General features: G+C 44.3%; 5 protein-coding genes across 6 annotated transcripts; 3 read left to right on the top strand and 2 right to left on the bottom strand.

Moving 5' to 3' along the window:
* Positions 1-27: 27 nt before the first annotated feature.
* On the bottom strand, positions 28-1,334 carry lg4h19orf25 (linkage group 4 C19orf25 homolog). Its single transcript, XM_058073983.2, has 3 exons — positions 1,112-1,334; positions 831-983; positions 28-754 (listed from the first exon to the last, which is right to left on the bottom strand). The coding sequence occupies exons 2-3, from the start codon at positions 970-972 to the stop codon at positions 576-578; spliced, it is 321 nt and encodes a 106-aa protein (XP_057929966.1). The 5' UTR covers positions 973-983; positions 1,112-1,334; the 3' UTR covers positions 28-575.
* Positions 1,335-1,520: 186 nt separating this feature from the next.
* Positions 1,521-6,460, top strand: sgta (small glutamine rich tetratricopeptide repeat co-chaperone alpha). The gene is made up of 12 exons (XM_058073972.2): positions 1,521-1,660; positions 2,110-2,277; positions 2,359-2,462; positions 2,530-2,608; positions 2,674-2,773; positions 2,896-3,000; positions 3,218-3,353; positions 3,782-3,844; positions 3,937-3,974; positions 4,045-4,194; positions 6,023-6,146; positions 6,231-6,460. Exons 2-11 carry the CDS (start codon positions 2,178-2,180, stop codon positions 6,132-6,134), a joined length of 987 nt encoding a protein of 328 aa, XP_057929955.2. The 5' UTR covers positions 1,521-1,660; positions 2,110-2,177; the 3' UTR covers positions 6,135-6,146; positions 6,231-6,460.
* Positions 6,461-6,621: 161 nt separating this feature from the next.
* LOC131129970 (zinc transporter ZIP3-like) lies at positions 6,622-11,239 on the top strand. 2 transcript variants are annotated; one of them, XM_058073973.2, is made up of 3 exons: positions 6,622-6,730; positions 7,682-7,944; positions 8,015-11,239. In XM_058073973.2, the coding sequence occupies exons 2-3, from the start codon at positions 7,738-7,740 to the stop codon at positions 8,732-8,734; spliced, it is 927 nt and encodes a 308-aa protein (XP_057929956.2). In that variant the 5' UTR covers positions 6,622-6,730; positions 7,682-7,737; the 3' UTR covers positions 8,735-11,239. The 2 variants fall into 2 exon arrangements, with proteins under 2 accessions (XP_057929956.2, XP_057929957.2); XM_058073974.2 differs by having other exon boundaries at positions 6,683-6,730; positions 7,720-7,944.
* A 990-nt stretch (positions 11,240-12,229) lies between these two features.
* Positions 12,230-17,329, top strand: slc1a8a (solute carrier family 1 member 8a). Its single transcript, XM_058073965.2, has 12 exons — positions 12,230-12,464; positions 12,536-12,835; positions 14,875-14,954; positions 15,050-15,265; positions 15,676-15,718; positions 15,788-15,995; positions 16,077-16,176; positions 16,242-16,475; positions 16,540-16,734; positions 16,810-16,944; positions 17,017-17,119; positions 17,183-17,329. Exons 1-12 carry the CDS (start codon positions 12,399-12,401, stop codon positions 17,327-17,329), a joined length of 1,827 nt encoding a protein of 608 aa, XP_057929948.2. The 5' UTR covers positions 12,230-12,398.
* Positions 17,330-17,748: 419 nt separating this feature from the next.
* Positions 17,749-22,276, bottom strand: LOC131129972 (tetraspanin-33). The gene is made up of 8 exons (XM_058073976.2): positions 22,155-22,276; positions 21,694-21,751; positions 19,144-19,268; positions 18,994-19,068; positions 18,833-18,928; positions 18,632-18,760; positions 18,378-18,539; positions 17,749-18,307 (listed from the first exon to the last, which is right to left on the bottom strand). The coding sequence occupies exons 1-8, from the start codon at positions 22,209-22,211 to the stop codon at positions 18,164-18,166; spliced, it is 846 nt and encodes a 281-aa protein (XP_057929959.2). The 5' UTR covers positions 22,212-22,276; the 3' UTR covers positions 17,749-18,163.
* Between the last annotated feature and the right edge of the window lie 20 nt (positions 22,277-22,296).

Genomic DNA, 22,296 nt, shown 5'->3' on the forward strand with positions numbered 1-22,296 from the left:
TTAATGTATTTTATTCCAAGCTTGACTGACAATGGAAATCACTGTCTTTTCCAAGTCAGACATTCGGTTACAACCTGTGAAATGTTCACTATTGGTTCCTGCAATAAAAAGTGACCCAATAATGGTTAAATTGCTCCATCCACTACAGCCTAGCCTCCCAGTGTGGCACGCGTACCCACAGGGCTTGAACAATTGACATAGGGAATCCTGAATAAAAATGTTATTTAAAAAATGTAAACTAAATTTCGACACATAGAATGCAAGGATCCCAAAATCTGGCTGAAATAAATAAAAGATCAGTGCAAAACTTGTATCTAAACAAATCAAAAGCTTGTTGTCCAGAACCTGTGAGACATTTATTGAAAATGGATTTAGAGGGCTGTCACACATGACAACAAAAAGAATTGAATAAAACACAAGCAATAGTGAGAAAAAACACATGAAATGCCAGGAATTCTCCTTAAAAATGGAACGCTTAAGAGGGGAAGTCAGCAAGGTGTCCATCTTAGTGTGCATCCCCAACAGCCAACTATGAGGTCAAAGGTCAGTGTTTGTCTCAGTGCAGAGAGTTCAGATCAGAGGAGTGCACCTTTAACCTCTGACACGTCCCCGTCCAGACGCTCCCCTGCCGCTCGGAGCTCGTCCCTCTGACGCATCAAGTGGACCTGAGCGTCATGCAACTGCTGGTTGACATCCATGTGACGACGACACTGTTGGAACGTCCGCTCCACGTCTCCATTGGAACACACGGACACTGAGGATGCAACACAATGGCTCTTAAAACACTCAACAAGACAATATAACAAGCATGCAATGAAGTGGATCAGAACCATTGGGCTGCTCCAGGATGGTAAAGACGGGGTCGGTGGGAGCAGCTCCACTGATGTCCTCCAGGATGTGGTCCACAGTGGGTGGGGACGGTCTGCTGGGCAGAAGGACTCTCTTCTTGCCCCTGGAATTCATGTTCATCATGCTCAGTCCCCCTGGCACACAAACACATCACCATGCATGAAAGTTAAATGCAACATATACTGTTGATCCAGTGCAGAAACAACACAATGAGCAATGTTGACTTTTGTCACTTTGAAGGTGACGTGGAGCATGCTTTTACCCTTTCAAGCGGCTGTTTGTTCGCAGAGACGACGTGACTGTTTCTTCAGTAATCTCTTCTCTAGTCAGTCTATTGTAAATTTATAATTTTAAATTCACCTCTCATTCAAGGTCCATGCACAAAATAAAGCTATAAGTGTTATTACGGCTTTCGCGAGAACACAGTACGTCACAGAATTCTTCTTCTTAATATTATTTGACTGTGACGACTTTATTCAAGCTATTTCGCGCCGTCTGCCGTGTCGGAGTGTGTAGTGCAGTTAAATACCCCCCCAAAAACATTTTTAAAGACTGTTTAATTATCACGTCATTGTACATAATTTATCTCCTGATATCTATAAGTATAAGTTCCCGACATCCATAAATATACGAACATGCTCATTTAACAAGTTGCTTGTCCTGCGCTTCTCTACTAGTGACGTCATAATCACGCGCCGCATTAACCATCGAGCTGACTGCAGCGCCTTCTTGAGTACAAGGAGCAACAACAACAACAACGTCTTTTTATTAATAACTGTCGTCATCTCCGTCCGGAATACTCAAATATTTGGTAGGAAAACAAATAGTTTACTTTCTTTTTTAGATCAGGCTGCGTCAATTCAGCACCGCGATGTTTCTTACAACGAAATGTGCTCAATTAGCTTGTTAGCTTTTAGTGTCGATGTGCCTCTCACATGACACGAAACCCTTTAAAACATCGACGATTAAACGTGATCGTGCTTCTTTTAGACCACATTGTAAAACATGAACAACTATTGTTGCAGTCTATGTACAATTTGGCATAGGCCAGACATATTACGGAACTTGGATATTCAGTCAAGTCATCAAGTCACTAACGATTGCTTTCGTTTCCGGGTCGAGTTTTGTTTGACACGTTTGAATAAGAATTGTGAAGTAACTTGTGCAATTGCATTTTACTATACTACTGTTTGCTTGACAAATATGAACGAATGAAACTGTTACATTTCTAAGTCAGTAAATGTTTTGTTGTCACACTAGCCACCAGAGATACAAGTTGTGCTGTCACATTTCTTGGCTGTCCATCAGCGGTCTCTGCCTCCGCGGCCATGACAGACACCAAACGTCTCGCCTTCTCCATCATCCGCTTCCTCCACGAGCAGCTCGAGTCAGGGAATCTGTCATCGGGAGCCCAGGAGAGCCTGGAAGGTGAGCTGAGAGTCACCATGGTCACGAAGGTGTGACATTCCTAAAACAACGGCCCTCTTTCTAAAACCACGCCCTCTGCAGTGGCGGTCCAGTGTTTGGAGACCGCGTTTGAAGTGTCCAAGGATGACCAGAGCCTTGCTGTCTCCCTAACGTTACCTGAGATCTTTGCGGCCGCTGCCAGCAAGGTACTCACTAGCGTTGCCCTGTAACGGCACATTTTATTTGTCTTTGGTAATGTGTTTGTGCGCTTAGTCACAGGTCAACAACAACACCACAGCAAACTCAATCAGCGATGAGCAGAAAGCCGAGGCCGAGAGACTCAAGACGGACGGTAAGGTCACGACAGCGTCTCTCCTCTACCTGTGTGATGCCTTGTTGACATGTTCTCCTCTGCAGGTAATGATCAAATGAAAGTGGAGAACTTTGCCGCTGCTGTCGAGTTTTATTCCAAAGCCATCGCCATCAACCCTCAGAACGCTGTCTACTACTGCAACAGGTTAGTGTGCTGCCATCTTGCCACGCCCACTTTTACCAAACTGGTGTTGTCATGTATGTGTGATGGATCCATGTTAAGTGTGCAATCCAAATCAGAGAGTGTGGTCATGTTATACGTGTCAGGGCGGCGGCACTGAGCAAGATAGGAAACTACGCGGGGGCGGTGCAGGACTGTGAGCAGGCCATCAGCATCGACCCAAACTACAGCAAAGCTTACGGCAGAATGGGGTGAGAACGTGTTCACGTGACCAGCGTTGCTCTCTTTTAATCCGAATATTCTTTCGGGAGAAGACTTGTCACTCTGTTGTAGGCTGAGAATAACATTTGTTTTGCTTTGCTTTGAAAGTAAAGTCACTTAAAACGTGATTGAACTTGACTGATATAGTGTTGAAGTAACCACAACCAAGGAGTGCTTAAAGATTATAAGCATGCACTGTGTTTACAGGTTGGCCTTGGCGAGTCTCAACAAGCACACAGAGGCAGTGTCCTTTTACAAAAAAGCTCTCGAGCTGGACCCTGACAACGACACATACAAGTCCAACCTGAAGATTGCAGAGGACAAGATGGACACCACTAGTCCTGTAAACATAATTCCGCTATGTGTGTGTGTAGTGTTTCCCATACATGCATTTATTTGTGGCGAACTGCCGAATAGACTTTGCACTAGCGGTACTATTTCTGAATGTAGCTTGTCACTCCAACTTTGTACGGTAGATGGCCTCATAACTCTTGATTCTTAACACATCTCACCAGCACCTGGTCTGTCAGAGAATAATGATTTGTCAGGAGGTGCAGTAGATGTCTCCTCAACATCTACCCGGCGCTGCGTGTTCCCCTTTTCATATTTTTTTGGTCACTTTTTGTTTCCCTCAGCGTCTATGAAAATGTCAATTTGGTTATATAACCCCCTCCAATCAGTCACCACAAATAGATTGCAGTCCTGTGTAGAAACTTGTGTGTGTGCGCGCGTGTGTGTGTTAGTGCTCACTTTTGTGTTTGTGTGTGTCAGACGGCGGGCATTGGTGGAGTGGACCTGGCTGGACTGCTTAGTAATCCTGGTTTCATTAATATGGTGAGAACAGCCATTGTCGTCGTTACTGTCATCACTGGGTCATGTGTAACAGTTTTTGTGGGACAAGTGGTGATCATTGGTGTTTCTTGCAGGCGTCGTCGCTAATGACAAACCCTCAGGTCCAGCAAATGTAAGTGTGTGTGTGTGTGCACTTTTGTTGCGTATTTGTTTTGCCTGCTGATGGTAGTGCTGTGTGGCAGGATGTCAGGAATGATGTCTGGAGGATATGGCGGAATGGGTAGTGGTGGTGTGGGAGGAGGAGGAGCAGCAGCAGCAGCAGCAGGAGGAGGCAGCAGCGGCGGAGTTCCAGGGGGTACATCAGCTGGAGATTTATCAGGACTCATCCAAGCGTGCGTACATGAACACATGAAATACTTGTTTGACGTATTGTTGTAATTGTAAAGTTATGTAATGTTCAACATTATTAAGCATGATACACATTTCAAGCGATATGGGAAACAAAAATGATTGCAAAAGCATCAAATATTGCAGTGTCTTGGACAAGTCATGAAAACATTGAATAATTCACAAAAACATAATTTTCAAACAATCCTGTTTACTGATGAGCGCCATGCAACCTTTAGTGGTCTGGATATATGAAGTTGAGTATGGCCAGCAAATCTCAACAAGGCTGTGATGTCATCAAGGAAGTGGCTCAGTCATGTTTTGGACCAGAATCAGTGGGAGTGAGCCGGAAGCCCCTTAATGGTCATCAAAGGTGTCATAAATGAGCTCAGCAAAGTATCTTCTGTAGCAAAATGACAATTCATGCTTGACCACCTCATGATGCAAAGAATACCTACCTCTCTGTCATTGACTGTTATGGGAACAAAAGGAGAGAAACACCATGTAACAGGGTAGGAGGCAGATCACAACAAAACAGTAACTGTCTGAGACTATTCCAGACATCTTGTAAATAAATTCAAGCAGAAATGCAATGTAAATTGTTAAATTAAAGAAAGGATCTTATGTAAACATCTAACTTGGCCTATTAAAATGTTAGTGATTTGAAATAGCTTTTGCTTTCAGTAAATATGACCTCCTGTAAATTCAACCTACAACCATTTTTGGTTCTTAACAGGTGAAATGCTTTGAAACTCTTGTTGTGCATAATAATGTGGAACAGTGCATTTGGGAGGTTTGTTCAATAACATTCAAATTGTACTCTAAAGGTTGATGACTTAAAATTAGGATGACTATTTTATATTGACTATGTAGCAAAATCAGATAAAAATATCATTGGCATAATCATTTGGAACACAGTGTATTGGACACATTGACCCTAATTAAAGGGGACCTATTGTGCTTTTTCTACTTTGCTGACCTATAAATGTAGTTAGAATGTTGTATTCTCGTGTTAAACAATGCCAAAGTTTCAGATAATGAGGTTTGCGCATTTGGAAGTGAGCCCTGAAAGAAGTTTGGGATGCCTCTGAATGCCCGGGTACAGGCGCGATGCTGGACTGTCTGCCAAACTGCTGCTGAAGTCCGATAATGAGTTTCCAATATTACTTGGTCCTGTTGAAGTTTCAGAAGCGCAAGCTGAAAATAACAATTTATCAGTGTCCAAACTGTGCTCATTTTTTCCAAGTCAGCAGTAGTCTATGTAGCATTATAGTGTGTGCATAGCAGGAGCGGGGTGCAAATTACCAGCTCACCGATGTCTGGAGTTGCTAATAGCCTTTTTCCACCACAGTCAGTGATCTACTTGGTTTTTTTAAACAAGAAAAATGTAAAGACCACATTTCTACTGGAAAGTCCACGTTACCACTCTGAGTTCATACACAGTAAGGCAGGGATCTCCAATTAGTAGCTCTCCAAAGGATTTACTCATACAACTCTCATACCAATCCAAGGAAATACATCTGGAATAGGTGCAGAACTTGGAAGATCTAGAAAGCTTTCAGTGCGGGTTATTGTGTGTAGCTGCTTTATAGGAGTCCACAACACAATACAAAGGGCCAAAAGGAGCATGACAGGTCCCGTTTAATCGTCAGGTGGTTATCCACTTGAATAAAACGTCAGATGTTACCATGAGATAATAATCCCTATTTGAGGAAACAGCAGTCATCGTTCATGTCATACATAGTATGTGACATCAGTAGTCTCAGAAACGACATGCTAACATCAGTCAACATGAAAATGCTAACCTGCATGTTGGCCTTTGTGTCTGGTCAGAGGTCAACAGTTCGCTCAGCAGATGCAGCAACAGAATCCAGAACTCATCGAGCAGCTCAGGAGTCAAATCCGCAATCGGACGCCCAGCGCTGGCAATGAGGAGCAGCCATGACACGCTTGTGGGGTAACTTCACCCACTATGGCACCAGCACACTGCCTAGATGCAACAATGGTGAAGTGACAACACGATGTTTGACTTGTCTTTCAGGGTTTCTTTTCACTTGGACCGTTGTTGTAACTGGAAAGACTCAAAAGAACATCATTTGTTTCATTACTGAAGAATTTCTGCATGAGAAGAGCCTGGACACCGCCATCAGCCACGCCCTGTGAAGGAAGCCTCTCCCACTTCCTGTGTGCGTGCGTGCATTTGTGTGTCTGCAGAGGTAGTCATGGAGACAGTGAGCTGGTTCAACAATTAAAGAACATTTTATGTCTCTGCTCTTTGCTCAACTTGCTTTCAAAGCTGACAGGAAGTTAGTTGTATTGTATATTTAATTTTATCTGGTATTTAAAAAGAAGAAAAATATAGAAAAAAATATAATTAAACAACATAGGTAGTATATATGTAATTGAACTTTTCGACATTTGTGGGCATACACGTGAAAGCTTGAACGTCATCGGGTCGTCCACCAATCACCTTCCAGCAGTATCTGACGTCATTCAGGAAGTAGCTCGACACCTGCTGGTGGAATACGACGATTCACTCAGGTAATTGTCATTGTTGCACGTATTTGGGACTTTAGTGTAATTAGAAGTGTATTTTTTGCTCAAACAGAGTAGATGTTTGCCATTTTAGGTGCCAGCTTTCGGTCGTATGCAGTATTCCAAGCTGCATTAGGAAGGAAATACACCTGGCGCTTTGTTGTTTCCGCCTTGGGACATGATGGCCTCAATAAGCATGTAGTTTATCACGAAAATGTATTGATGATGATAAACTGGAAAAACTGCAGGAAACTACAGTGATTATGCACCCTCGCTCAAGCTGCATTAAATAACCTAACCTAGCGAGGGTGTAGCCATATTTGTAAACACGCAGATTATTATTGTAAATTGTGATATCCAGTATTGGTAGAACTGCAAACACAAATGTTTTTGTCTTGCTTGGCGTTTTACGTTCGCGATGTGGTCCGCTATCCTTGTCTGACGTCACATGTAATCGCCGTGGTCCGTGAATGAGTTAGTTATTTAGGCTACATATACTATATTAATATCCAATATAAATTCACATGGGTTCCGATATACTTTGCCGAATTGGAGGTGCGACACGTTACATTTTATAGCTGTTTGGGACGCACAATAAAAGTCAGCGGCAGTTAGCATGAAATTTACACGACTGTGGGCGAAGGTAGAACTTTCTCCTCAGTTACTTCTAATAACTTTGATTATCTCCACTCCTTAAAATCTGGGGTCACGTGACAACGTGTGTTTTTTTTCATAACAAAGATGGCTGACATTGAGACTTACGCATTGTCACCATCTTTGTTTTGAAACTCAAACATGACCTATGTAAATAAACAGCTATTATTGTTTTATTAGTGTATTTTTATTATTATTGTACTATTAAATACTGAATTGGTTGAAGGCATTACAAAACAACATCTGACCTTTGACCCGGAAGCACACCGATTGTCACATGTTATTTGATGTATGTGTGTCCAGTCAGGTGAGCTTGTGTGATGGCGCTGTACTGGCTCTAGGGTGGATGTACTTGGAAGATGCACATCCTGGTGGCGAAGTTGCTGGGCCTGCTGGTGTTGGTGGCGCTCATGCTGGCTGGCGTGCTGGTGCCAGTGCGCCTCCTGCTGACCGACCGTAGCAAGGTGCACAGATACCGCCGGGCTGTGTCACTGTGTAACGCCTTCTCGGGAGGCGTATTCTTGGCCACGTGCTTCAACGCTCTGCTGCCCGCAGTCAGGGCCAAGGTAGGCGCGCACCCCACCTCTGTGATGAGTCATGTGATGAGCAGGCCTTGAGCGTATGGTGTCTCTGCAGGCGAATGACGTGCTACGCCAGCTGAAAGTGGACGGCGAGTATCCCGTGGCTGAGACGATGATGATGTTGGGCTTCTTCGTCAGCGTATTGGTAGAGCAAAGCGTGCTGACCTTCAGGAAGGAGACGCCATCCTTCATCGACCTGGAGACCTTCAACGGTGGTGGCTCAGAGGTGGGCAGCGACTCCGAGTGCGATGCGCCCTTCATCTCTGCAGTACGGCATCGCGGCCACCGTCATGGACACCTGAGCCCCACCCAGCTGGTGGGGGCAGGGCCACTGCGCCTTGCCAGTCTAGTTCTTGCTCTGTCCGCGCACTCTGTGTTCGAGGGCGTGGCGCTCGGCCTGCAAGAGGACGCCGGCAAATTCGGCAGCCTCCTGCTGGGCGTGGCTGTGCACGAGACTCTTGCTGCCACTGCGCTGGGCATGAGTGCGGCCAAAGCAGCCCTTGGCATGAAAGATGCCGCGAAGATAGCCGTTGCTGTCAGCCTGATGATCCCGCTGGGCGCCACTGTTGGTGTGGTAGTGAACTCTGCTCAGACGTTGGCGGGGGGCGTAGTCTCTGTGGTATTGCAGGGACTCGCAGCCGGAACCTTCCTCTTTGTCACCTTTTTTGAGATCCTCACGCCAGAACTGGAGCACAAGGCAGACCGCCTCCTCAAAGTCCTCTTTCTTGTCCTTGGATATGGCGCCCTAGCCGCCCTTGTCTTCATCAAATGGTGACGGTGACAAACCCTGAGGTCGGTGGTCAGAGTGCTTGTGTGTGCTTGGTGCCACACTGAGGGGTAGAGCTGGAACGGATAGAACTGGAATGACAGGTAGATCTGGAGCGTACAGAAGTAGATTGACCCGTCTAGAACAGATAGACAGGTAGAGCTGGAATAGACAGAACTAGAATGACAGTGTATCTGGAACAGAGTGAACTAAAATGACAGGTTGATCTAGTTTGGCTAGTCCTAGAAAATAACAAGTACATCTGGAACAGACAACTAGAATCAGGTAGATCTAGATGGATCAAAATGAAGTAAATTGTACATAATTATTTTCTTGAGTTAATATTGACATTCATTTATGCTCAAGTCGTCATATTGAAATATTACACAAAAACCTTTTGAGTAAGCAATTTGTAGTATGTAGTAAGCAAGTAATTTATTGCCAAATATACATGGTAATTGTTTCATTTATCTTGAACATACATAGAAGTTACACTGCAGTACATCTCATAGTACAATTCTAAATTCAGTAGTACAATAGTACTACTAATAGTATAATAGTACTATTAATAGTTTCATATAGTTCATATTTATTCACTTTCTGTATTCCAAATGTACTCTCTGCCAATTTTAATGCATAGAAATAGTAAAATGGAAAGGAAATGTTGAAAAAATCACCCCAATCATCCCTAGTGGGAATGGTGCTCCGAGTGGTGAGAATGGCTTCATGGAGGGTGTCCAGTGTCTGGAACTGATGTCCATTTTTGTAAACTTCTCTTACTATCCATCCCCATGTAGGATAGTCCAAAATAGTGACGTTATTCCTCTGGAAAAGGTCATTTGTCCGCTGCTGTTCACAATGCCAGCTGTCGTCTTGTTGTCATTACCACACAGACGAGGCCCTTCAGTCATGAGGGATACCCCAGCAACATCTCCACATAGCCAACTACTATTTGATGCCCCTGCACAACACAACCTGATTCTTTCTTTCAAGGATCATGATGGCGGCCCTTCTACATTTCATGTGACTTTTTTGTTCCAGAACCCTCTGGGTCTTTGAAGAAGTGTCCAACCTCAGCAGTAATGGTGTGCTGCGAGAGGCCTTGCTTATGCAGCTCAACAATCCAAACACTATCAAAGAGAGAAAGCCTTTTTGGCTTTGCTGTCAAGAGCTCATGACATTGTGAATACCTGACAGAAAATGACACAGGATCCACATTTTTGTCAAACGTTTGGCTTTTAAACATTTGATCAGATTTTTAACAGCCTATTTCACTTTCATGCTGTTTGTGTACGCAGTTGTCCTATTTTATCTTTTTTGCATTTTGAAGCTCTTCTTAGAACCTCCTTAAGATCCAACCGTGCAAAATGTAAATTCTTGCAATTTTTCAATTGGTCATGATCAGGCATGTATCTTATATTAATATATTACGCATAGTTTGTCATGTCGATATAAATATGAGGATATACATTAATATCTTATACACTTAGATAATCAACTCAAACTGCTCATGACACCAAAAACAGTTTGACAAAACAAGAACGAAATGAAAGTAGTCACTTCATTTTTTTGCTCATACTGCTGTCATAGATAAATAACTATAAAATACCAGTGGAATGAATTGTGTCAGCCGCCATCTTGTCACGACCAGAACGTGTTATGGGAATCAGATTGAAACACATACAGCCATGAACTTATAGCAAAGCCAAGGAAGTGACAGTCACAACATGCACACTACACAGAGCTGAAGACGAGTGACAGGGATTGTTGTTTAGCTAATGAAAACCCTAAGATTCGTAGTGATGCAGCAATCAAAGATTTGGATTTACTTGGCATGCTTTTGTCATCTGCGGGGCAATATGAAAACAATTTTACCTTGTAGTTTTCCAAGATACCAAAGTATCTGACGCAGCAAAATGTGAACAAGCTTACAACATCTCCTCAAGTGTTCTCGCAAAAGCCTTCAAAACAGCAAGCGGCCGTAATCTAAAAACAAACAGAAATTCATCCAGAACTGGACCATAACAATTGAGAATGCATTATTGGAGTGAACATAATTTCCAAATGGGAACTTGGTGAACAAGTAATTACTTTGAACTTTAAACACTTTACAGCAGTGTGGCTAATTTGTGACCATCTTGTGACATCTTCTTATTTGTGAACTACTACTAATTGTCTAAATACTGTGCCGCTCAGGAGTCAGTGAGGAAACAGTAGCATTTTCTTTGGCAGGAGCCAATCACAAGCTTTAGGTGAACTCACGATGGGAATAGCAGGAGGTCATTACTCCATATTACAGTCTGATACGTATATGGTGGCAGCTTACAAATAATGCTAAAATCCTCACACACCAACTTAACACTCAAAAGGTAGCCACAAAAAGTTTTTCCCAAAATTTTGGTGCGGTTCTCGTACATTGTCTGCCTATTATACAACATTGTGTGTAACAAACTGTTGTATTTTACCTTTGGGTACATTGAATTTTGTGAAATTAATAAAGATATAAACGGATAATATTCCAAGCATTGCTTGTTCATTCAGCCATCTTGGATCACACACCCAACACCAAGGGGGTATTCTGCCAGGTACTTCAACAAAGGTAGCTCTCTTTTAAAGCAGCGGTATCACCATGGTAACTTAGGCTAAACTCGTAACCAGGTTATGTCCAGGATCTCAGCTTAAAATCAGTTCTGAATGTGTCACTGTTTCACTCGTTAGCTTATTTGGAGATGCTGTCTCCATTTATTACCATTTATTTAGAGCCCACAAGGGGACATGGAGGAAAAAAAGCTAGCTATGTTCACGCGAGCACCAGGAATAAAATGCAATATGAAATATATTAAGACTTGGGCCAATGTTAGCAGACATTTGTCTTCTTATATTACAATATTTGCTGGAGGAATACGCATCAATCAACTGGAAGAAAACATGTTTAATCTTTTTTAAAGATTAAAATAAGACAGTTGTTGCGCCACTTTAAAATCTCAAAGCTCTGCAATGTTGAGCATTGTGTCAGTGGGCCTCCGTCGCTCTATTGGTGGCAACAGTTTTGCTTTTAGCAGCCATAATCTTTTGGGGGAACTCCTCATAACGCTCCATAATCATTACTTATTATTTTTTGTAAAATACTCCTGCCAGGATGGCTAATTTTTTTGAGTAGAAGTAGAATGGCAAACACCCCTTTTCATGCGCCGAGAACCGGACGAGACAATATTAGCTGATAACCACTGTTGTGGTACCGTTTAGTTGTGTTAACTTAAAATTGCCCCATTTGCAGAATTATAATTTCTACAATACTACAGTATCCTGTAAGGATCATATGAAAATGTTAATTGATCCATTTCATTCACCATTTACAATTAATTTGCATTGTTTTCTTGATGTAAAGCTACAATTATTCACAAGAAAATGTTTTAGTTAATATATTTGGGTGTCTGGAGCAGACGCATTGATCGATATTATTTCCTATGGGGAAAATTGCTTCTCTTTTTGTATGTTTCAGTTTTCATCTGACCTTTTAGAAGGAATTAATGGCTGAAACCGATATTGTATTATTCATAGTATATATAGTTGTCAATCAACATGAAGCCATCTTTCATTGTTTTGGTTTTCAATAGACTTTGAATTTCAATTTCATTCCGAAGGGGTCCCGTGGTGAAAAGGTGACGAGCGGATGCTAGCGACCCCCGTGATGACCTTTAACCCCCACCCAGCCAAGGGGGAGCCACAACAAGAGAGAGTGAGAGGTGTTCCTACCTCCCCCCTTAAGCTTCTTAGTCCTGCTAAGTCTGCCCTAATCTGTTGCTTCAGGTGAGACCTGCTCCAAACGTCGTCCCCCTTCCAGCCATGGACGAGCTTCTGCTTGGCAGCGGCGGTGGTGGCGGAGAGGAGGAGGCTCACTCCGAACATAGCTCCTGTACGCCGGGAGATGCCGGCAGGAGCATGGCGGACCGCCTGAAGACTTGTCTTCATGTCACTGTAAACGGGGAGATCCGCAGGAACGTGCAGGACTTTGCCAAGAGGAATGGCCTCCTGACCCTGTCTGTCATGGCCGTGTTGAGCGGCTGCACGCTGGGCTTCACACTGAGGGGAACTCAGCTGTCCACACAGGTAGGACCCATCTTGCTTCCCAGACCATAGGGACTTGCTAGTTAGCTTAGCCTGCTACCATTCTGTGACTTTTATTTAGTTTTTGGATTTTTTTAAAGGATAAGCTTCAACATTTGCTTAAATTTGTTTGTTTTTCCACTTACAAAATACAAGCTAGCACGCTAGGCTAAAATTCTGACAAATTTGAGTTTTTAATGGTGTCTTTCTCTTGTCCATTTGTACAGTTCCTCTGCTGAAAAACAAAGCTAATATTAGCACAGGTGTTGAACATTCAGACAGGAAGTGCTAATGTATGCTTCCAGGAAGAATGAATCCTGCTCAGACCAACTAAATTTAGCTGGGAACAAAGTGTGAACATTAAACAGTCAAAGGTTGCATGAGTTTATGAAAGTACTCAGCGGCTCGTCGTTCCCTTGTGGTCACGTTTAAGTGGATCGAAGGTGGTGGCAAACTCACGTGCCCGCTGACAGGAGGAACAAACCTACCTAACACTAACCATTACCACTACTCATTAGTTTCTCATTAGTTTCTCATTAGTTGTATGGAGCTACTCTAAATGTACAGTATGTGCCTTAGTTCCTCAGTAACTACCGTATTTTCCGTACTATAAGTCACACTTTTTTTCATAGGTTGGCTGTTCCTGCGACTTATACTCCAGAGCGACTTATAAATGAAAAAACACTGGACACCTTTTGTGTTCATGTTTATTTTTTGTGTAGCTGAATAACCATTGTATTAGCATATCTTACACCTATTCATCCTGTTCGCTATTTTTTTATTGTTAGAACTTGCCTTCCAAGAGGACGTAATGTCTGTTTTGGTCAAGTAGTTTGTAAAAAAAATTACCTGCAAAAAATGCGACTTACACTTCAGTGCGACTTATGTATGAGCGACTGAGAAAATACGGTACTCTACCCATTAGTTCCTCATTAGTTCTTCATTAGTTGTATTTTTGTGTACCTTATTGTAAAGTGAGACGGACTGTGAATGCTCCTTTTAAACAACAGGAAGTAGGCAACATGAACGCCACATAGGGTTGCCAACTATTTGAAAAATAAATAAGATACGCCTGGTTGGCAGGGTCAACCAGGCGTATCTATGTTGCGTTTTTTGTTGTTTTTTTTTTTACAATTTTTATGCCTGAGAAAGCTCTGGAAATGGGGGACTTATGTGACCTTTGGCCTTGGGCATGTGGAGGGGCGGGGCAAGGAAGGCGGAAGCAAGAGGAAAGTTTACATCCTTTCCAAAGAGCTATGCTGTAGTTTCCCTCTGATACGTATGTCACATAATATTACGACTTTATGCTCGTAAATTTACCACTTAATTCTGGTTATATTACGACATTATTTTAGGAAATTTATGACTTTATTCTCATAGTATTACAACTTTTCACACACCAGGGCTCAAACCCACAGCCACACATCCGCATTGATTGAGAATTAAGTCCTGCTTGACTTTTAGCCAATTAACTAAAAGCCCTCGGTTTTTGAACTTTCAACCTTTCAGCCTTTTAACATACCAGCTGGCATCTGTTACACACACAACTACTGTAGTGTTCAGAGGGCAAAACATAATTACTATAAAAACATCTAGAACGTCATCATTAAATTACACAAAGTCAGCAGGCATTTCTACGACTGCTAAGTTAGCATGTGAACGTGATAGCCCTTTGCAGCTTCCCCACGTCAGACAAATGCAAGCTCAGAGCTAAACCCGTCGCTTTGCTTGTTTTTTCTTTTGCTGTGGTGAAAAGTCGCCAAGCTGAGGCAGAATGACAGCCAAGACAAACAGAATAATGGGAAAAAGTGCATCCCTTTTCAGCTCAATACTAGAACTCTTGTTTGTAAATACAGGACGATTCATCTTTTCAGGGGACAGTTGGCAACTCTAACGTCGCCACACAATACAGAATATTCCAAAATAAAAGTCAGTGTCAGGTCAAAATCTGTGGGTCTGCGGGAGTGAGCAGGGGGTGGACGACCCTGCATCAACTTCCTGTTTCTATTGATCAAGTCATTTGCTTTTATTTTGAAACACAGGCCAAGATCTACTTCTCCTTCCCGGGAGAACTTCTCATGAGGATGCTGAAGATGCTCATCTTACCTCTCATTACATCCAGGTGTGCCTTCATGTTCCCCTTTAGCACCTGTCAATCAGTTGTTACCGTCTTGATGATGCAAGCTCCGCCCTCGGGCTGTGTGTGTGTGTGCGTAGTCTGATGTCAGGCTTGTCATCCATGGAGTCAAAGGCGTGCTGCCGCATGGGTGTGCTGACCGTCACGTACTACTTGTGGACCACCTTCATCGCTGTGGTGGTCGGCATCGTGCTGGTGCTCATCATCAAGCCCGGCGTGGGCACCGAGATGGAGAGCAACCGGCTTGGAGGCGGGCCCGTCATGACCTCGGCTGATGCCCTCCTTGACCTGATCAGGTGAGAGATGTGTGGAACAGGCTCTGCCACCTCTGTCAATTAACGTCAAGTTGATGCTAATATGCTAACGTGGACGTCTTCTAGCGACCAAACAAATCCTTTTTTGTGTTACCATGGAAACACACAGCACGTGAATCCAATTACCCAAGGAGCTAACATACGTATTTTTAGTAATCCGGCAAGGATGAGTGACAGATTAGGCGATGATGATCTCTGCCGCGGCACGTGCCGCCTATAGGCCACACCCCCTCCTGGAGTAGCCACGCAAGAAGGTCTTGACCCTGCTGACTTTTGGCCTCCTGGGCTGGTGATCAGATGACCTTCCTTTGCGTCACGCGCCGAGATGGAGGCAGTGGTCCTCGTGCACAGAAGAGCGCGTGTCACTGATCCAGTTTGTGTTCCACCCACAGGAACATGGTACCTTCCAATCTGATCGAGGCGACGTTCCAGCAGGTGAGCGACCGGTGAGCTTTCGCTGTCACATGACCACTTCTTCCTCTCACACTTTGTTTGTGTCATCAGTACAAAACAGACCTGGTGCCCATCCTGAAGGTCCCGACCAAAACTATCCAGCCCAACTTTGTGTACGTGGTCCCAGACGAGAGTGAGCCCAAAGGTCGCACGGTCTTCCTGGAGCTGACTCCACCCCCAGAAGTCACATACAAGACAAGTCCCGGCAGCAGCCAGCAGATGAATGTGCTTGGCATTGTCATCTTCTCAGCCACCATGGGTTAGTGGGGCCGGACCCGGGTGGGTGGGTGATCGGTTGGTTGGCACATATGTTGACGGGTGATGATGTCATCAATCGCAGGTCTGCTGCTGGGCAGAATGGGCGAGCGAGGAGCACCACTGGTTAATGTGTGTCAGTGCATCAACGAGTGCGTCATGAAGATCATCAACGCCGCTGTGTGGTGAGCTGGAAACCATGTGGGAGGGGCTTACAGTATTGACTCAGGCTGACGTCTTCTCACGACAGGTACTTCCCATTCGGGATCATCTTCCTGGTGGCAGGAAAGATCCTGGACATGCAGGACCCAAGCACGCTGGGAAAGAAGCTGGGGTGGTACGGCATCACTGTGCTTGCCGGCCTCTTTGTGCATGGCTTGGTGCTCCTCCCCCTCTTTTACTTCCTGCTCACAAGAAAGAACCCCTTCAAGTACATCCGTGGGCTACTGCAGGCCATGGTTATTGCCCTGGCCACCTCCTCCAGGTGAGTCTGCCGCTACCAGTGCTTTTGTCGGCATTTTGAAGGTCTGACGGCGTTCTCTCGCTAGCTCAGCAACGCTGCCCATCACCATGAAGTGTCTGCTGGAGAACTGTCAAGTGGACCGCCAGATTGCACGCTTCGTGCTACCTGTGGGCGCCACCATCAACATGGATGGCACGGCGCTCTACGAGGCTGTTGCGGCCATCTTTATTGCCCAGGTCAACGACTACGAGCTGGATTTTGGCCAGCTGGTCACCATCAGGTAAACTTGAAAGCATCACTTTTGTTGCCATGACTACCACCTGGGCCTCATTGTGTGTGCCTATCTTCCCACCAGCATCACTGCCACTGCGGCCAGCATTGGCGCAGCCGGCATCCCTCAGGCAGGCCTGGTTACCATGGTGATTGTGCTGACATCAGTGGGCCTACCCCCCGATGACATCACCCTCATCGTGGCCATTGATTGGATCCTGTAGGTGGCACTTGGTGGGTGGGGGAGGCCTGAGTGCATCATGTGACTGTGTCATGTGTGCTGTGTGTGCAGGGACAGATTTCGGACCATGATCAATGTGCTGGGTGATGCCTTGGCGGCAGGCATCATCGCCCACCTGTGTCGCAAAGACTTTCCACTGAGTGGGGCAGGAAAGGTAAACAACGGCGCCAAGCTAGCAAGACACTCCATGTGCTAACAGTTGATTGTTTGCCCCCAGGGTGTCCCCTCGTACGGCACGCACGCGCCCCACAACCTCAACAACAGTGTGGACGTGCCCATGTGTGAGCTCCACACACAAAAGGATGCTGACACAGTTTTGGATAGGCACACACACACCGTCTATTACAACATCTGTCAGGTGTGAGCAACCCCCGACCCTAACTCTGACATGTGTGAAGTCAAGGTCAGCCACAAGGGGGCGACGCCCCATGTTTGGACATCAAAAGAAAGACGGCTGATTGGAGGCTGGCTCTGACCACATAAGTGCTCTTCTCGTGTGTGTTCGACAGCATGCTGGCATGCGTCTCTCTGTCTGCCTCTTGTGCTTTACTTCCTGTTTCCTGTTTGTGATGCAGGCAGCTAACTCGTCCACACTGGCTTTGTGCATTTATTCTTTTACTCTGAATTTCATTTCATTTTGGGAAAGGAAGGATGAAGAGTGGATGTTCCTCATCTTCCTCTGTGAAGAAGTCAAACAGGAAGTAGTTCTGCCTTAACTGGACTGTCCTTCATTACAATCCTCACACATTCGTGTGTTCATCTGCCAACGCACAAAAACACTCACTTTTTTATATCTTTTTGATTTTTTTGTACTGTTATGTGCAAAAACATAAAACGGCTTCATATAAAAGTTTTTTTATTCAATCATCCATGTGCTAGCTTAGCACAGTGTCGTGCGAATGGTGTGAGTGTGAGAATGAATGCTTGTGTCCTGTGATTGACGGATGACTAGTCCAAGGTGTAACCTGCCTCCAACCCACCTTTAACCCTAATGATGATTGAACAACCAAAACTGAGGTATGATGTTTACATTGTGAACTTAAAATGTGATTCTTATTTTGTTTTCATCAGCAGCAGCTTTGTGACTGAATCATGTCATTATGATATGTAGTGTGCCTTCAGACTGTCAAAGTTATTCTCTTGACATGAACTTGACAGAAACAAGCTAACATTAGCCAGGTGGAAGGTCCTAAAGGTCTTATTCGTCGTCAAAGTCAGCAAATGCAGGAAACCACAGTTCGTCTTTCCTCTGCGACGCACTCCTGGTCGCAAGCTCTGCCTTCCGTTGCCGCACTTTTTTGATCCAGCACACTTGAGCCACAGCCAGTGAGATCATGCACACCTTCAAAGTGCACATACACATAAAATGCGTTGACACATGTGCTTGTAAAGGCTGTGAGCAGCTGGTTTACCTCAAGAAGCAGCAGGCCGCCCATCATCCCGGCCAGCATCTTCATGTTGGTCCTGATCCACAGGACAATTTTGTCCAGACAGCCATCTGTGAAGACATCCTCCGAGGCCCGCTTATGATCCTGTTGCTGTGTTCCCAAACCACACATAGTGTTCAGCACCGTCTGAGGAAGCACATCAACATGACTTCTCACATCTCACCAGTCAGCATTTCCAAAACAGAAAAGAAGAAAAAAGAAGAAGAAAGATCAGTGACCTGGTTGCTGGGGACGACGCAACAGGAGAAGGGTACGCCACAGGCTTCCATGCTGGGGTTGGAGTCTGAGCACTCAAAGTAGACGTTCCTGGACCAGTCCTTGTAGCCGTCTACACCGCAGCACTGAAACTACACGGCGCGTCACGTGCACACACATGCGCATAGCATTATAGATCCTATACCTTTTTCGTATACCTATACCTTTTTCTGGACAAAGTCAATGGCGTTCTCAAGGTCACGGTCCTCCCGATAGCGAACGATGGTCTTCATCATGAAACGCTCTGTCCTCTCCATCACCTGGAGAATGACAAAGTGCTCACCTGACGCAAGGATCACAGCATGATGTGGAGGCTTCCTCTTACAGTATCAGTGAAGAAATATCCCAGAATTCCTGCTGTCAGCTGCACCAAAAGCACCACTGCCAGGATGGCTGCAAACTGCACACCGGACAAAGCTCATGACATCATCACTAATGTGACATTGTTGCTCATGTCACATCATGTTACATGTACCGTCTTCAGCAGGCAGGTGGTGTTACGCAGTGCACCCAAACATCCCAGGAATGTGATGAAGAATGTCAGTGAGCCCACCATGATGAGGAGGAGCGCTGGGTCCACGGTCAGTGTGTCCACAACATCTGTATACACATGCAAACACCAGTTCACTTTGCTTCCTTAACATTCATATCCTGTGACATTCATTTCCTGGAACATTCCTTCACTTCCTGCAATGCTACACCCCCTACCTAAAACATTACATTCACTTCTTCTGATATTACATTCACTTCCTGTAACGCTACACTCATTTCCTATGCCATTACTTTAACTTCCTGTGACATAACACCCACATCCTAAAACATTACATCCACTTCCTGGAATGCTACGTCCACTGCTGTGATATTACATTCAGTTCTTGTAATGCTATACTAATTTCTTGTGACTTTATTTTCACTTCCTGTGACTTTACCGTCACTACATGGAACGCAACATTCACTTCCTGTGACAGTTCATGTGCGACATGTGTGACACCTGTGACATGTTCAATTCCTGTGGTATTCAATTTACTTCCTATAATGCTACACTCATTTTCTGTGACATAATATTCACTTCCTGGAACATTTACTTGCATCTTGCAACACTTCCTCTGATATTATATTAACTTCCTGTAATGCTACATGAATGTCTTGTGACATTACTTTCACTTCCTTTACTTCCTTTACTTTACCTTTACTTCCTGTAACACAACTCTTGTGAATGTACAGTGCATCCAGAAAGTATTCACAGCGCTTCACTTTTTCTACATTTTGTCATGTTACAGCCTCATTCCAAACTGTATTAAATTAATCTCTTACCTCAAAATTCTACACAAAATACTCCATTATGACAATGTGAAAAAAAAAATTTCGACATGTTTTGAATTTATTAAAAATAGAAAACAAAAAAATCACATTTACATAAGTATTCACAGCCTTTGCCATGAAGCTCAAAATTGAGCTCAGGTGCATCTTTTTTCCACTGATCATCCTTGAGATCTTTCTACAGCTTAATTGGAGTCCACCTGCAGTAAATTCAGTTGATTGGACATGATTTGGAAATATAATAACTGTCTATATAAGGTCCCACAGTTGACTGTGCATGTCAGAGCACAAACACCAAGCATGAAGTCAAAAGAACTGTCTGTAGACCTGCGAGACAGGATTGTCTTGAGGCACAAATCTGGGGAAGGATACAGAAACATTTCTGCTGCTTTGAAGGTCCCAATGAGCACAGTGGCCTCCATTATTCGTAAATGGAAGACGTTTGGAACCACCAGGACTCTTCCTAGAGCTGGCCGGCCTTCTAAACTGAGCGATCGGGGAAGAAGGGCCCCGATGGTCACTCTGTCAGAGCTCCAGCGTTCCTCTGTGGAGGACGAAAGCCACTCCTTAGTAAAAGGAACATGGCAGCCCGTCTGGAATTTGCCAAAAAGCACCTGAATGACTCTCAGACCATGAGAAACAAAATTCTCTGGTCTGATGGCTTTCGTCTGGCCACTCTACCATACAGGCCTGATTGGTGGATTGCTGCAGAGATGGTTGTCCTTCTGGAAGGCTCTCCTCTCTCCACAGAGGAACGCTGGAGCTCTGACAGAGTGACCATCGGGGCCTTGGTCACCTCCCTGACTAAGGCCCTTCTTGCCCGATCGCTCAGTTTAGAAGGCCGGCCAGCTCTAGGAAGAGTCCTGGTGGTTCCAAACGTCTTCCATTTACAAATAATGGAGGCCACTGTGCTCATTGGGACCTTCAAAGCAGCAGAATTTTTTCTGTATCCTTCCCCAGATTTGTGCCTCAAGACAATCCTGTCTCGCAGGTCTACAGACAGTTCTTTTGACTTCATGCTTGGTGTTTGTGCTCTGACATGCATAGTCAACTGTGGGACCTTATATAGACAGTTATTATATTTCAAAATCATGTCCAATCAACTGAATTTACTGCAGGTGGACTCCAATTAAGCTGTAGAAAGATCTCAAGGATGATCAGTGGAAAAAAGATGCACCTGAGCTCAATTTTGAGCTTCATGGCAAAGGCTGTGAATACTTATGTAAATGTGATTTTTTTGTTTTCTATTTTTAATAAATTCAAAACATGTCAAAAAAAACTTTTTCACATTGTCATAATGTATTTTGACAGATATTTTGTGTAGAATTTTGAGGTAAGAGATTAATTTAATACAGTTTGGAATGAGGCTGTAACATGACAAAATGTAGAAAAAGTGAAGCGCTGTGAATACTTTCCGGATGCACTGTACTTCCTGGGAAGCACTCACTTCCTGTGGCATTACATTCACTTCCTGGAATGTTTATCCGCTCCTTGCAACACTACACCCACTTCCTGATACACTACATTCACTTCCTGTAACACAATATTCACTTCCTGTGACATCACAGTCACTTCTTACGTTCAATTTCTGTGTCACTCAGCCGACTTTATGCAGACTGAGCTGAGGTATACAATGAATAAAAACAATGTCCTGTTGCCATGATGCAATGTCAGCGTTCAGAATTTTCCATGGACATTGCCTGACCTTTCTCCTTGGCGACTTTGGCATAGATCCCCACTGCAATGAGAATGGCACTCACAACCTGCAGACAGATGACGTTTGATGACCAAAAGCTTTTTCATTCAATTTGGAAGTCATGGGGACACTCTCATCATTACAAGCGGCCACCTTCAGCACCTGAATGCACCACCAGTCTTCGACAAAGTGACGTGCACAGGCGGTAGCTTGTTTCAGCGTGCGTGTGAACCATCACACGACCTTGTCAGCATTGCTGATTCGTATTCATTAAATGTCAACAGTGATTGACTGTTAATAAACTGTTAATTAATCGTTTATTAACACTTTGTTAAGCGTTTATTAACTGACTATTAATTGTTTAGTAAGTGTATGCCTGCCTGCATATGTGTGTGTTTATTAGTTATTCTGAGGTGTGTTGTCAAAGTATTGGAGTGGAGTGAGGTCACATGACACTCCCTCCGACTTACCCAGAAGACGTAGCAGAAGACAAACAGGAAGTATTTCACGCCGCGGTATCCTCGCATGGCCACTGGGCTGCAGGCGGACGGGTTGCAATTACGGCTGCAATGGCGGCTGCTTGAGGTCTGAGGGTCCTGCAAGAATGTAGCG

The sequence above is a fragment of the Doryrhamphus excisus genome, linkage group LG4 (genome assembly GCF_037039965.1).
Source record: "Doryrhamphus excisus strain RoL-2023G ecotype Guam linkage group LG4, RoL_Dexc_Guam_v1.1, whole genome shotgun sequence".
In the NCBI taxonomy this organism is placed as follows: Eukaryota; Metazoa; Chordata; class Actinopteri; order Syngnathiformes; family Syngnathidae; genus Doryrhamphus; species Doryrhamphus excisus.